Genomic DNA, 16,410 nt, shown 5'->3' on the forward strand with positions numbered 1-16,410 from the left:
TTGAGAAGGCGATAAATAAAGCGAATACAATATACTATAGAGGTCCCACTCCCAATAGACAAATAGACTTTATCAATAAATTGAAAATTCCTAAGATGGAAGCATTCAAAAAGGGCCACAGAACACTTCAGTTAATAATCCTTTTATTTTCCATCCCAAATCCATTCGGGAAGTTCGTCATTAACGACCTAAATAAAAGAGAAGAAGAGCCGGGGTTTACAAGACACGTGTAGCAATTGTAATGAGATTTACGTTGGGGAAACCGGTAGATCCATCTCGCAAAGTTTAGCAGAACACAAAAGATCAGTGCGACATGCAACAGAGAACTCGGGGATTTTCCTACATATTAGGGACAAAGGCCATACTATGAACTGGATGGGGCGAGCTGATTTTCAAAAGCAGCTGTCCGTACAAAAGGAAAATGCTGGAATCTGCTATCATCAATCACCAACAATATGACCTGTCAGGAGGACACTGGAAATCGGATGACATCGACAAACTAAACCTTAGGCCGCTCCTATAAGCAGGTGTCCAAGAACATCCGACCACTGGACGAGTCGCCAGACGTGAGTTAATGAGGCCAGAAATCACCATGGAATAGTTTAATTTCCACCCTTCCTGGGTCACCAACAGAGATTTACTGCCACACTTCATATGTTTTTGTATATATACTCCTGTAAGACATCCTATGTCCATATTTTACCAGTGATTAGGAGCACAGAAGGAGTGCTCGAAATATATGGTTACAACGTTAAAATAGTGTTTTACAAAAGGGCCGTTTATCTTCATATTATACTGTTGTATTACTGTAAAGGATCATATACATATATATATATATATATATAATATATATATATATATATATATATACGCATATGAATATATAGATATATATATTATTTGTTGGAGTTTCTCAGGAGTCTTTAAATGAGATGCAGTGCAAGCTTCTTCCCTTCATTCACACTAGAATGATACAGTCACAGATACAAGTTCAACAATGAAGACTACAAATCAATTTGAAGCTCTGTTAACAGCAACTGCTCTGGCTTTGGGTAGCTGACCAACTTTAGTCAGAGCTGTGCGGCAGCCCTTTCTTTTTTCCAATTGGTGCTCTCCTTCGCTGCTGGGCTTCTAAAAGATTCTACAAAGAGAATGTCCACCTACTATAGGCGGGATATGCTTTTTGGCCCTCCTGTTGGTCATTCATATTGGTTGTAGATTATCTAACGCCGTCCTTTAGGTGTGATGGATTGACTTAATTCCTCCCCTTGTGGGTAGAACTTATGACGTCACCGTAACTGTCGAGTTTCCGGCAAGAGTGTATAGGTCGGGTCATAGGTGAAGATTTTTATGGAACCGCTTTGATTAAAACTTTGTGCGTGTTGCGGCTGCTGATGGGACTCTTCTTCCTGACTAATTTTCTTCTCTCCTCTCATCTCTCTCGTCTCTCTCTCTCACTCTCACTGTCTTGTTTCTCCCTCTCTTTTATATTAACGCTGTTCCTAACTGACATTCTCTTAGCTATCATTACATATGGCAGTCCCCGGGTTACGACGGGTTCAGCTTACGGCATTCTGAGGTTAAGGTGCTTTTCAATTATATCCATCAGAAATTATTTCCAAGGTTATGACGCCTACAAACGCTGATCTAGTAGAAGAAAAATGATGCCAAAAATGCAAAATAATCAATATTTGAAGTTTTTTTTGATGAAAAATGCAATAACAATGCAGTTTACATAGTTTTTAACGTACCCAAAGCATTAAAAGTAAGGTTTTCTTAGGATTTTTTATGATGTTCTGGCTTATGACAATTTTCGGCTTACGACGCGTCTCAAGAACGGAACCCCCGTCATAACCCAGGGACTGCCTGTAATACATTTTGCAGGATTGGGCCAATACCCATAGAGAAGGCAAGCGATTTGGGTGATAACACCCGATGCCTGTTTTTGGAAACTTACAAATTATGGGGGTAGTCTCTCGTTGGACGAGGGGTTTTCGCGCTCGGCCACCAATCTGGTGGTCCGAAGTTCGATTATCGGCTTGGCCATCGCGGAATCGGAGGAATTTATTTCTGGTGCTAGAAATTCATTTTTCGATATAATGTGGTTCTGACCCCACAGTAAGCTGCAAGTCCCGTTGCTAGCTGCCCAATTGGTTCCAACAACCAAAAAATAACTAAACCTTCGGGCCAGCCCTAGGAAATCTGCTTATCAGTTCAGTGGTCTGGTAAAACTAAGATATACTAAAGTTTTACAAATTATGGCTTTATGTAGCTAATTTTTTAAAATACTAACGCAAAATATAAGATGCAGATACTTTCACCAATGTAACAAATTCATATTCAATAAAAGCTAGAAGAAAGAAGCCACAGCAAAAATATCAATAATAGCACAGAGATAAAGACAAAAAAGTTTATAGAAGAGATGAGAGAGAGAGAGAGAGAGAGAGAGACACCTGGCGGGCCTCGCCCGCCCGTCCCAGGACACCTGGCGAACCTTGCCCACCCGTCACGGGACACCTGGCGGGCTTCGCCCGCCCGTCCCGGGACACCTAGCGGGCCTCGCCCGCCCGTCCCGGGACGCCTGGCGGGCCGCGCCAGCCCGTCCCGGGACGCCTGGAAGGCCGCGCCCGCCCGTCCCGGGACGCCTGGCGGGCCTCTGCCCGCCCGTCCCGGGACGCCTGGCGGGCCTCGCCCACCCGTCCCGAGAAACTTGGCGGGCCCGGCTGACCAGTCCCAAGACACCTGGGGGGCCTCACCTGCCCCTTCCCGGAACCCGTAGCGGGCCTCGCCCACCTGTCAAGGCCTGCCCACCCGTCCAGGGACGCCTGGCGAGCCTCGCCCGCCCGTCCCGGGACGCCTGGCGGGCCTCGCCCGCCCGTCCCGGGACGCCTGGCGGGCCTCCCCCGCCCGTCCCGGGACGCCTGGCGGGCCTCGCCCTGCCCGTCCCGGGACGCCTGGCGGGCCGCGCCCGCCCGTCCCGGGACGCCTTGCGAGCCGCGCCCGCCCGTCCCGGGACGCCTGGCAGGCCTCTTCCCGCCCGTCCCAGGACGCCTGGCGGGCCTCTACCCGCCCGTCCCGGGACGCCTGGCGGGCCTCTGCCCGCCCGTCCCAGGACGCCTGGCGGGCCTCTGCCCGCCCGTCCGGGGAAGCCTGGCGGGCCTCTGCCCGCCCGTCCCGGGACGCCTGGCGGGCCTCGCCCACCCGTCCCGGGACACCTGGCGGGCCTCCCATGCCCCTTCCCAGAACCTGTAGCGGGCCTCGCCCACCCGTCAAGGCCTGCCCGCCCGTCCCAGGACGCCTGGCGGGCCTCGCCCAGCCGTTCCCAGGAACGGGGGGGCGAGGCCCGCCAGGTATCCTGGGACACCTGGCAGGCCTCGTCCACCCGTCCCGAGAAACCTGGTGGGCCCGGCTGACCAGTCCCAAGACACCTGGGGGACCTCACCTGCCCCTTCCCGGAACCCGTAGCAGGCCTCGCCCACCCGTCAAGGCCCGCCCACTCATCCCGGGACACCAGGCCTTCCCGTCTCGGGACACCTGGCGGGCCTCGCCCACCCGTCCCGGGACACCTGGCGGGCCCTGCCGACCAATCCCAAGACACCTGCGGGGCCTCACCTGCCACTTCTTGGGACCTGTAGCGGGCCTCGCCCACCCGTCAAGGCCTGCCCACCCATCCCGGGACGCCTGGCGGGCGGAGGCCTCCGGTCCCCCGGTACGCCTGGCGGGCGGGGAGGCCTGCCCACCCCACGCCTGGTGGCGGGCGGAGGGCCCGCCGGTCCCCGGGACGCCTGGCGGGCGGAGGCCCGCCGTCCCCGACGCCTGGCGGGCGGAGGCCCGCCGGTCCCGGGACGCCTGCGGGCGGGACCCGCCGGGTCCCCGGGAGCCGGCGGGCGGAGGCCCGCCCCATCCTGGACCGGCCCCATGGCGGGCGGAGGCCCGCCGTCCCTGGGACGCCTGGAGGGCGGAGGCCCGCCGGGTACTCGGACGCTGGCGGGCGGAGGGCGCCGGCCCTGGGACGCTGCCCGGGCGTAGCGCCGGGATCCCCGGGACCCCCGGCGGGCGGAGGGCCCGCTCCCGGACGCCGGCGGGCGGAGGCCCGCCGGTCCCCGGGACGCCCGGCGGGCGGAGGCCCCGCCGGTCCCCGGGTCCCGGGACGCCCAGGCGGGCGGAGGCCCGCCGGTCCCCGGACGCCCGGGGCCCCCGGGCGGAGCCGGCCCGGGCGGCCCACGGGCCCGGCGCGGTCCCCGGGACAGGCCCCGCCCGGTCCCGCCCGGACGCGCCCGGCGGGCGGAGGGGCCCGCCGGTCCCCGGGACGCCCGGCGGGCGGAGGCCCGCCGGTCTCCGGGACGCCCGGAGGGCGGAGGCCCGCCCGTCCCCGGGACGCCCGGCGGCAGAGGCCCGCCGGTCCCCGGACAGCCTGGCGGGCGGAGGCCCGCCCGTCCCCGGGACGCCTGGCGGGCGGAGGCCCGCCCATCCCCGGGACACTTGGCGGGCCTTGCCCGCCCGTCCCGGGACGCCTGGCGGGCCTCGCCCGCCGTCCCTTAAGAGAGTAAACACCTTTGTTAACCTTAAACCAGAATATGCCACTGAATCCTTTCAATTCTCCAGGGGCTTCTCTGAATCCTCTGCTTCTTATCCTGGCACTCCACAAATCTTCTCTGAATACTCTGCTTCTTCTTCTGACGCTCCCTGAATCTTCTCTGAATCCTCTGCTTCTCCTGGCACTCCACCAATCTTCTCTCAATCCTCTGCTTCTCCTGTCACTCCACCAATCTTCTCTCAATCGTTTGCTTCTCCTGACACTCCACCAATCTTCTCTGAATCCGCTGCTTTTCCTGGCACTCCACCAATCTTCTCTGTATCTTCTGCTTCGAATCCTGGCACTCCACCAATCCTTACATTTACCTTTCCCTTTCAGGAATCAATAAAACTCTTACAAAACATTTTATACTTATTTCCCTCTAACTTTCATATCCTTCAACGATTAACAAAGCAAACTTATTACATATAAACATCAAACCTTCCATATAAAATAAAGTATTGCAGTTCACTCCTAAAATCCATTGCAAACTAAAAATCAATTCTAACACATGGATTTATGAAAGAGTCCTTTAAATTCGAGTTTAAACTCGAATTATCATGTAAATAACAAATTTTGCTGAAAAAACAAAAAAAAAATAATGTGTAAATGAAAATCGCAGTTTGTAAATAAACTTTATTGATTAAAAAAAAAAAAAAAAAAAAAAACTTTCCATACAACAAACATTCTCCTCAAATTTTTGACATCTGAGCCCTCTTCGCAAGGCCAGCTTAGACTTGGTCGCGCCATTACTTGAACATGAACAGCTGCTCCTTCATTTTCCAGGCATCTGTAATTTCCCTGGTGGTTCTTGAGCTGGCAAACCGATTTCTCCTTCGCTCCTCGCAGCTGTCGAACCTCATCTTCCAACTGGTCGTTCCGTTCGCCCTGGACACCGGTGTTCCTATCCAGCGACTTGAAGCGATGATTCCCTTCCTCTAGAAGGCACCTCAGCTCGTTTCTCTTCAGTTTCGCAACCTGAACTTCACAATGTAGTACACACGTTTCCTTCTGAGATCTTCCACTTCCTTCTGCAGGAGCTGAAACCTGACCTCGGCGTCTTTCCTGTCGGATTAGCGCCTTTCGTTCCTGGACGAGCCTCGCCATCCGCGCCGCTTCTTCGGTCTATATCTGCACTTCCTTCTCCTTCTTCACTTGATCGTTCTCCTTCAGAAACAACGTCTCACCTTCGAATAAGTGGGGCCCTTTCTGCAGCCTGTTGTTGCAACACCCCCTGAGTTATATTGGATCACACGAGTGCTTTCTTCCTTCCGCCCGCCTTCTGTGTAGTCAAGCCTCTGTTGCAGCTGAAAAATGATCCTGTCCAAGTCATTGCTGCTCTCTCTGGTACTGTGTGGTGTCTCGCAAGGCCGAAATTCTCTCGTTCAATTCCATTTCCTTGGCCTGTTCACCTCCATCATCAGTATTAGGAGAAACCTCACCAGTGAATAGGCAGCCTATAAACAACATGACTATCCTTGCGTTAGACTTCTCTCCGTATTTCAGACAACATCTAGATAATAACGTCACACAACAGCTGCTGCCAAGGCAGGCCAAGTAAGGCCACATTTTCTTCAAACTGGAGTACCCATTCATATACTCTCCTCTATATCCCTCTCTTTTTCCTTGATTTTCAATATTTCACAAGAGATATTTCGATTTATCAAAATATAGCAAGAAACATTCTGAAAGATTTCCAATCATGCCTTGTTTCTAGGTGTTATAAATTTCTGCAGTTCTCTCTCTCTCTCTCTCTCTCTCTCTCTCTCTCTCTCTCTCTCTCTCTCTCTCTCTCTCTCTCTCTCTCTCTCTCTCTCTCTCTCTTTTTTACGGGATCTTTTTGCAGTACGCATCTTTTTTGTTTGGATTTAACCAAATAACTAAAAGATATCATTCTAAATGAATTAGCCGGGACATCAAGAGAAATATTTATATATATTATATAATAATCAACTACTCAACCATAATGATTTTCAAAAACTATAGGTAAGTTTTAAGATTTTAAATTTATATCATATGCATACAAAGAAAAGGTAAAAACGAAATTTAATTATACTAAATTTTGTCCTATATAAAAAGTGAAAATCAAGGTATACAGGAGTACAATTTTATTTGAGCATAACTTGATTCGTAATTGAAATTCAATATAGAAATAAAGCAGAAAATCCTAACAGCCCCATTTCTATAGGCAACGCATTTGGTGCGAACGTATCCTTATAACACAAATGTAAATAATCCTGTTTAATACGGACGATAATGACAGCAATTAAATACTATTTAAAAACAATTACAGAGTCAATAATGTCGTCAAATAATAAATACAACAATGAAAACGACATGACATGTAAGGTTAAGAAAATGTATTGTAGAAGCGTGCTTGATAAAGAAAAAAAAAATATCTGCGTAAAACACGTTCCAGGGAATCAAATACATAACCCACACTTCTGTTACATAATATAAACTGTAGATTCCATACCTGATCGTCTGTGTGAGGTCACAGATGCAGATGGAGGTTGGACATCCTACTCATTGTATATTATCATAAAAATAATAATGATAAAATATTGACACTAGCTCACGTGTTTTTAGTTATGTTCCTTTTACTTGATTACCAGTTAATGCTAATGTTTTGGAAGATCATGCATATTTCATAGGTTTAAAGTGAAAAGTAATATTTATAGTATCTCAAAATTAAATGAAAAAAAAGTGATATTGGTTCAAATTTATCTGCCAGATTGGTCGGAAAATGTGATGGTTTTTTAGTTAACATTTAGTCAAACTGAAATAAGCCTTAAATTTTGAACAAAGAAGGCTTTGTAAATATCACTACTTTTATTTTGTTATTTTGAAATAAAGGGAAGTTACAAAAACGCGCTTCATTCCAAGAAAAGAAGGAAAACAGATTAAGGTAATAAAGTTGAGACAGAATAAGAGCACAGCAGTTAAGAAACTAAGGCTAGATTATTAAAAGGGGTCCAAAAGGTATAAGAAATAAGCCTGATAGAATTAGTGGAGCTAAAAGCTGCAGCCTACGAATGGCCATATACTAGGCAACTTAACTCTCCAATGCAAAGGTAGAAGCTAGTGGCTCCTAACCCTCCTAAGACAGGAAATGGTCAGGGAACGGCAAGGACTATGGCAGTTGACTTTACAGGAGAGAAAAGTTTACATTCCTACAAAAACATATTAACTCTTTTACAGTTAGAATGGCTATAACTACATCGGCACTAGAAAACTACTTTGCTTCTTGAAACACAGGAATTGAGTTAAGTTATTTTCTATTACAATGCATCTTGAAAACAAGGATGAAAATATCCTTACTAAAGAAATATAGTAAAATGGATAATGACTCGTATTTTGCAACTGACCTGGTGCTAGGAAGAAAATAAGAACACGAGGCTTCTTCACACCATAATCTAGAAAAAGAAACTTAATAAGTTATCTCTCTCTCTTTCTCTCTACTCATCTTTGTCTTGTTATATTCTGTGGTTCTGTCTTTCTCTTTTCACCAAATATGAACCTGTTATATTGGTGAAAGTATCCTAATATTTCATGTTGTTTTAATTACTAAAATTTAGTAATAAAGAAAATTTATATATAGCCCAAATTTTTTTGTGTTATTGCCCACATCGCCCGCTTTCTCTATGAAGGTTGGCCCAATCATGAATTGTATAAGTATAATAGACATGTATCTGTGTATGGTTGCTACCTCATAAAGTAAGTGAACTGAAAATTTTGCTAATTTGCTGATATAGATGTTCTATATATATATATATATATATAATATATATATATATATATATATATATAGTATATATATATACTATAATATAGAGGTGGCTTGCTGCCTTACAAGAACACCACCGTTAACACTTGGTGAAAGTTTTGTATCGATCTCGTGGACAGTCATGTCAGTATATAAGATTTAATAATCTATAGGAAATGCCATTTCATAAATACTGGAGTTCCTAAGCACTTTTAGTCTCATATTTATTTCGCATATTTCCTTAAATGCACATTTTACACTCAAACCCAGTGTCGTCAACAACAAAATGTTTACGACCACTCTCTTAATTAACGTTAATAGATTAAGGATACTTTACTCTATGCTCAAGAAAACTATCTGCTGCCACTCCTCCTTCCTTGTCCTGACGGCGCAAACATCTATTGGATGCTCCGTTAGTTACTTGCTCAACTGCTCTGGGGTTTCATAGTCGCGGATTTCGTGGTTCCACTCTGGATCAGCGGTTGCCATGGATTAAAGGGAACGAACTATTTGTGCGTGACAGTTATACAGTTTGGACACAGGGTTTACCTGGTACACCCGTCTTGAGAGAACTTCCCTCACCTCTCCTCCCCCTCCCTTCTCTCTCTCTCTCTGAATGTTACTAGTTTAAGTATATTTTGCACGATTTTTTTTTTTGTATCTATCTATCTATCTAATCTAATAATAATAATTTAAAATGTTGTTTATATATATAACGATTCACGCTGTTGTTACCTGCCAGCAAGGGCTGGCATTACGGTTACGGTACGGTACGGTTGATATTTATAGCCTATGTGTACGGTTATACGGAATTAACGCAAACGACAATTTTACCGAAGTACGGCACGGTACAGTTCTGGTAAGGAAAAAATGTGCAAATTCCGTACCGTACTACCTTACCTTAGGCAATGGATATATTACTTTTGGTCTACGTTTGAAAACAGAACAATATTAATTAATTATTAATAATCATAACCAGTAATATAGCATTTTTTAACTATTATTATTAGCAGCAGCAGCAGTAGTAGTAGCTATTACTATTTTTGTCTTAAGATCAAAAATTTTTTTTTTCTTTAGTGACTATTGACTTGGGTTATGAGTAAATGATTATAATTATTGGAGTAAGAGATATCTGCATGTATGGTGGAGTAGTAGAACGATAGACACTGTGATTGATGGTAAATCTACTGTTATACTTGTGTTTAGTTACCTCCTTCGCAAGCTTCATTTGGACTCAGGGCATCAGCCATATGCTTGCATTACGAAGGTGAAGAAGAGATGGCCGTCTAGGAACATAGCTGTCGGCATGGTAGCAGAAATCCGTTTGTCACGCAACTTTTTAACTTTTTTTTTTTTTTTTTTTTTTTTTTTTTTTTTTTTAGCAAGAGAGAGCCGCCAATTGCCTACAGATTGGTTTGAATAAGTAACTGGTTATAGTTACTCTGTGTTACAAATAAAAATTGAGCATTTTTACCGGACATCCAATAGAGTTAAAGCCTTGATTATACCGAAAAATTACAGCAAAATCTCGTACTGATACCAGTCTTCATTACAGTGTTATTGACCAAAAACGTGACTGCACTGTCTGTGAAACCCACAGTAAGAGAGCTTTTCTTACAATTACAAATACCTTTTACCTTTTATTCTGGCTTGGTGTAATAGTCATTTATCTGATATGTTTTTAATTACAACGTTTTGAAGTTAACTGTAATTCCATTTGTTTTTTATTTATAATTAATGGTAATTGTTATTGTAATTGTAACTGAAAACTTTATTTGAGATTGTTATCCTAGAGCCGCCCTCTTACTTTTCGAGAACTCATCTTGACCAAATGCAATGGAGAGATGTTTTTGAGGTCGCTTTCCCCAATTCCATTTATCTTATATTATTAAGGGAGAATCTTGACAAGCCAGCTATCCCCAATTTCTAAAAAATTTTTTTTATTCCATTTATTTCCTTTTTTTGTGCAAAAAATTTTGTGAAATTTTTTTTCCAGTATTTGAGTTTTGTATTTCAGTATCATTTTCTTATAATCAGCATAATAATTTTCACCACAATAAACATACTAAAAATTTACTTAGGCAAATCATAGGATGCTAACGATAATTTCTACAGGTCTAAAATATTTCAGATATGTTTGTTTTGTATTTGTACTAAAGGTATCATAAGTTACAACTTACAATTGTTGCAGAAATTGACTGTAAAATGAAACCAAACTCAAGTATAAAGGGGTCTTTGCAATTAACTAGTCATTGCATTTCTTAAAATTAAATAGGGTGTCGAAATGTAATTGAGTAATACGTTTTATATATGTATTTGTAGCTGTGATTACAATTTTGAAATATTAAATTTGTATTGTATTTGATATTGTTCCCCATCTTGTAATTGAAATTGTAACTGTAATTCGATAACAAGTCAGGTAATTATGATTCTAATTATTGTAATAGACATAAAGCAACGTAATTAATCTCCTAACCTGCTTAATGCTTATATTACATAAGATATGCGACAGTAGCTACTTCATACGAAATGGATGCATAAAAAATAACGGGAACAAAAATGATTTTTTTTTTTTTTTTTTTTATGTATACATGGGAGGAAAAACTGATTAGAAATTCAGTGATTTTTCCACTGCACTTCGGCTTCTCTCGGGGCACCTGTGAATTGTTCAATATTTAATAAATCGACTTTATCTTTCTCGGGATCTATGGGATTCATGTCTGCACCCTTATTTGGCTAGTCAACCAATTCAAATCCTCTCGATCTAGAAACCTAAGAAACCATTCCTGACTATTCTGGCCGTATGGAATGGCGGGCAGCCTGTACCATGGAATGAAAATGAGCAGGACTAGGTTGGAAAGGGGTATAAATTCCGTCCTTGGTGGAACGTTGAAGGGGATAGTAAGAAATCCTGAAGAAATTTTAAACCGTATTTTCCCAATGGGGAAACCCCTTTCAGTCCTTGGTGATATCACATATACCATGTAAGGAAATCCAGGCCCACACATTTACGGTTACAAGCCACTCCTGGCAACTTCGTAAATGTTTCCTCGGTGGTATCTGAAGGAAAACAATCTGAATTTTTTACAATTTTACCGTTGCTTTCCGTAACTGGGCAATAATGATATATGTTTGGGGAAATGTGATGCCTAAGTAACAAACCACTGCATTAAAGACTTACAAAAAAAAATGGGGGGTTTTAATTTTTTTTTTTCCCCCCAGCTATGATGATTAATACTTATTACCAAGTTTTGCCTCCTCCAACCTCTTATACACTAAAACAGCCCGAAAGCAGATTAATGGAATTCACGTTAAGAGAGGAACACCACCACCTTTAGTGTTTCAAACAGACAATTAACAATTTATCATTATGAAGACATACAGAATTTTAAACGTTATCAATGGGAAATTGACCAACTTTGGATAGCATTTATTTATTTCATTTATTTATTAATTTTTTAAACAATAAACCTTACAAACCCGTAAAATCATGAAACCTAAATTATAGTTGCCTTAGTCCTGTTGAACTCTAATATGATTCTTTCTCTTTACTTCCCAGAATACCAAATAGCGTTCCCATAAGTAAAACAGGCTATAATTAATCTTGATTATCTAGGTATCTGCATGTTAATTACGTATTTCAGTTCGAAGACCTCCACCACGAAAGACCACCCGTTAGGATAACGACGACATTCGACGAGCAGTATAAGAAGATGCTTTTACCAATACTATTGCTATTCGTGAACGTCTGGCATTAAATGTTTCGGCTATGACGGTGCGAAGACGTCTGGATGAGGCAGGAATACCTCATAGAATTCCTGCCAAGAAGGAATTTCTCGCCGAACGGCATCGTGCTGATAGTCTTGCCTTTGTTCAACAGTTTGTGGGGGAGGATATGGAATTTTGGTCTCGAGTTGTATGCAGTGACGAAAGGTCTTTTACTAGCAGAAGTCACGGCAGAATACATAACCGAAGACCGAGTAATATAAGGTGAGTTTCTATAATCATTAATAACAGTCAGACTATAATAATTATAAGCAAGGGTAATATTATAATCAAAAGATAATAATTTTGTCAATAACCATGTATTTTCCGCTAATTGAATTATATTGCCACGAGAAGTGTGAAAATAAAAAATCTTCATTGAAAACCCCCCATTAGTTCTACTATGGCCAGCTTTCAGGCATTAATCAAATGCATTATTAATGTTATGAATAATCACGTAGGCAAATTTTATAATATAGAGTACAGCCTGTTTACTGAATTAAAGAATATCATATCTTAACGGACTGTTGCAGATTAAAGTTAATGCTATTATAAGTATTAATCCTTGCAGATTAATAAAATTCTTAACTTATTCCAAGGGTTGTTACTTAGCATTTTATTTCCCAAAACGATTAATAGCATTATTTTCCCTATTACGAAAAGCAAAGCGTAAATTGTTACCAAGATTTTTTCCCATTCAGATACTACAGAGGAAATTTACGAGGTGACCAGGAATGGGCACGTCACAGTAAAACGTTTGGGGCTGGATCTTCTTACATTATATGGATGATATCACCAGGATTGAGTGGAGGTTCACTGGTGAAAAATACATTGAAATTCTTCGGGATTTCTAACTTCTTTCACATCAACAGCGGAATTATTCCTCCCCACCTGCTCCTGTCATTTTCATTCACGACCGCTGCGCCCCATTCATACGGCCAGAATAGTCCAGGAATGGTTTCAAGGTCGAGAGGATCTGCAGTTGCTTGACTGGCAAGTAAGGATACAGACATGAACCTCACTGAGAATATTTAGGCTAATTTGGTAAAATGTTGGGAGCCTGAGAGGGAGATGAGACCAGATCAACTTATGAACCTCTGGGAACACAATGGAAACTCTTCCACAACCGACCACAGATCGTCAGAAACCATGAATCTTCTATGCCTAACAGATTGCAAGAGGTGATCTAGAAGGAAGGTGGCTGGACTCCTCATTAATATTAAAAATAAATGTAAAAATTGAGTGTGTATATTTGGATTACCCCATGGCTTCCGCTGAACTTCCTAGTCGTATGATGTAAAAAAAAATCGTAAACAGGAACCTATGGCATATCGTTTAGCTCCAGGTATTGATTATTATAATTTATTTATTAGAAAGTGAATTTGATATCTTAAAGGAGTTCAAAATCTAAAGGGAATTTCGCTATCCTGATTGTTTCTCAAAAATTATCTAAAAGAGAACCCTAGACAATATCATCAACTACATTTCTCCAAATAGCTCTTTCCACAATGGACAGGTAAATGACTGAAGGGGCTGTTTAACAATAGAGACGTCTTTCTCTTGATCCTCACGACGAATGATAAGAGCGAAAGGAATTTCTGTCCGTATGACATTAAAACATGTATCACAATCAATATATTAGAAAGTATAAGCCAAGTAGATGTGTTTATCCATATCATGTAAAGAATTATTGTAATGAAGGGCGTGTAGGGAATAACCTCTACAGTATATTCAAGAGGGAATACAACCCAACCATGAATACATGAAACCTCTGAACATCAACAATTGTTTATCATTGGCAAACGAATTAAGTTTACCATATGGGAATGGTTAAAAGTTTGCACCAAGTTTGGGAGTCCTTCTTCAATTTCCATTACACGTTGTGGAATTTTCTCTGTCCCTAGTAGTTTCATTTTGATTCCTCAGTCTCTCTCTCTCTCTCTCTCTCATCTCTCTCTCTCTCTCATCTCTCTCTCTCTCTCTCCTCTCTCCTTTTCTTTCTATATGTATTTACAAGGAGAGTGAGTTTAACCCAATCCTTCTTCTTGTAAATGTTGTTGTATTCAGAAAATCTACAGTATTATAATAATATTAGAATAAACACTAAAAACACGCAGGCATTAAAGATAAACAAGAAATATTTCAAGTGGAGTTTTTTTGTTAGCCATACACTCTCCACGAGCATATCTACTTCGTCCACTCATCGGGGTCGCAACAGGCCCACCTTACCCCTAGCCCCCCACCCATTTCAGCTGTAGCAAAGCCAGGCTGAGGACATCGGTACAGCAAAAGCAAGAAGCTTGTCAGTTTGAATTACATTTTAGAATTCCAAAACCTGTAAGACGGCTAAACAACAAGAACTCAACGCCCCGACACCACTCCCCCCGGCCCCGAAAATATATAGCATATATTAGTTTAGTCAAGATTAGAGGGTGTTAATGACATATCAAAACTGCATACTTAGCGCAGTGGCATTTCTAGATGACATGTCACTTTAAAGTAGCTAATATGAGAGAGAGAGAGAGAGAGAGAGAGAGAGGAGCTAAGGCGTCGGACACTTTCAACTCGTTCACTTAGTGTTTGGGTATGTTCAATGCTTCCTATTATATTATTGGTAGGAAACGCACTGCAACCGATACTATAAACTTGGCTTTCATGATAAGGTTAAAATATCCTGCTATGATGTTCGTGATTCTCTCCAATACCAATGTAACTCTAAAATTTTGATCAATTTTAAGTATTGCGTAATGAATATGACCGATACATAATAACAGACACGGTGGTAAGATAACGCCTTAGACGAAAGTTAAATGGAATCTTAATAAACAAACTTACATTAAAAGTGAGACAGTAATCTTAGTTACAGCGATATAACCTGCTCAGATTACTTTTTTTTTTTACTCCGTGTGTGTGTGTGTGTGTGGGTTTCTCCAACCATACCTAATGACTCCTCCCACTGAAAGAATTCCAGAGCTTATTGGTGGAACTCTTGCTAAGAGAGGAAGAGTCCTCCCCCCATCCCCATCAGTAAACACTGTTACCATATAATTTTTCGAAGTCCCTCAAGAAGGTGTACCAGGGAGACCTGTGTCCAACTGTACCTGCTAGCTGGACCATTAGCACAATTATTCCTATCCCAAAGCCTGGAACTGATAAATATCGGCCTATCTCCCTTCCCCATTTGTATGGCTCTCTTCCACAGAGGAGTACTCATCAATGTTTAGCTGAACTCTACTCCCGATTGTCCTCCAACAGTGTAGTTGCCTTCCTTGACCTCAAAAGTGCTTTCGATATAGCCAACAGGGATATCATTCTTGATCAGCTTGTCGAATTTGGTGTCAGAGGAAACCTTCTGAAGTGGATAAACGGTTATCTCAGTAACAGAAAATCACGTGTTTTTTTTAAGGGTGCATGTAGCTCCTATGGAAATTTTGAGCTTGGCACACCTCAGGGCGGTGTATTGAGCCCATTTCTTTTTAATATTCTTATGCACCGTGTACTGTCTCTCCTCCCTGCTATCCTTGGAACCACTGTAACCTGCTATGCTGATGATGTCTGCATCCACTCCACTACCCCTCGAGACCTTCAGCGTGTCCTTCAAGACTTCTACAGGTCCTGTACCTCCTGTGGCCTCATACTCTCCCCAGAAAAAAGCAAAATCTTCTCTGCCCGGAATCTCCGAGACCTGCCAGAGTTCATTATGGGTGGGAATATTATACCTCACTGCACACAGTATACATATCTAGGTGCACCAGTCAGGATCACCCCTGCTATACCTGCACGACAACGAATCCACCCCATGGTGAAAAACCTTCTTGATTGACTGGAGCCTCGCTTCACTCCCATCAAGTGGCTTGCCACCAGGGCCACAGATATATCTATCCCCGTGGCTAAAACCCTCTATATCCTCTTCCTAAGGTCAGTTGTTGACTATTTATCTCCTGCTCTAATTCAATTACCCAGACAGGCGTTACAACCTCTAGAACTGTTCCAAAATAGAGTAATGAGGTTTATCTTAGGATGCCCTCCTTCCACTCGGATAGTCAACATGCAGACCGAACTCATGTTACCTCCATTAATAGAGAGAATTTATGCCAATGTAACTTTGTTTTCTGTTAAATGTCTACACTCTCCAAACAAATTTACTCCAAAACTTAAACTCTCTGTCCTCAGAGCATCACTTGATGGAAGATGCACCAAGACCTCAACTCCGGCCAGGGGGCCATAACCTAGTTAGGGCAGTATGTGAAAATCTTCGACACCTTGATATCGGTGTACCTGAGCAAGCAGTCATCCAAGATTT

At 43.0% G+C, this 16,410-nt stretch overlaps 1 protein-coding gene across 1 annotated transcript in view; it reads right to left on the reverse strand.

Annotated features, from left to right (window-relative positions):
- Positions 1 to 16,183, reverse strand: part of LOC135197508 (zinc finger protein 35-like) — an 18,162-nt gene extending 1,979 nt beyond the window's left edge. The window contains exons 1-2 of the mRNA XM_064224574.1: positions 16,178 to 16,183; positions 15,554 to 15,792 (exon numbers count right to left, since the gene is read on the reverse strand). Of these exons, the coding sequence (XP_064080644.1) occupies positions 15,554 to 15,792; positions 16,178 to 16,183 (245 nt within the window). The remainder of the gene's footprint in view (positions 1 to 15,553; positions 15,793 to 16,177) is intronic.
- Between the last annotated feature and the right edge of the window lie 227 nt (positions 16,184 to 16,410).

Source organism: Macrobrachium nipponense, chromosome 23, assembly GCF_015104395.2.
Source record: "Macrobrachium nipponense isolate FS-2020 chromosome 23, ASM1510439v2, whole genome shotgun sequence".
NCBI lineage: Eukaryota > Metazoa > Arthropoda > Malacostraca > Decapoda > Palaemonidae > Macrobrachium > Macrobrachium nipponense.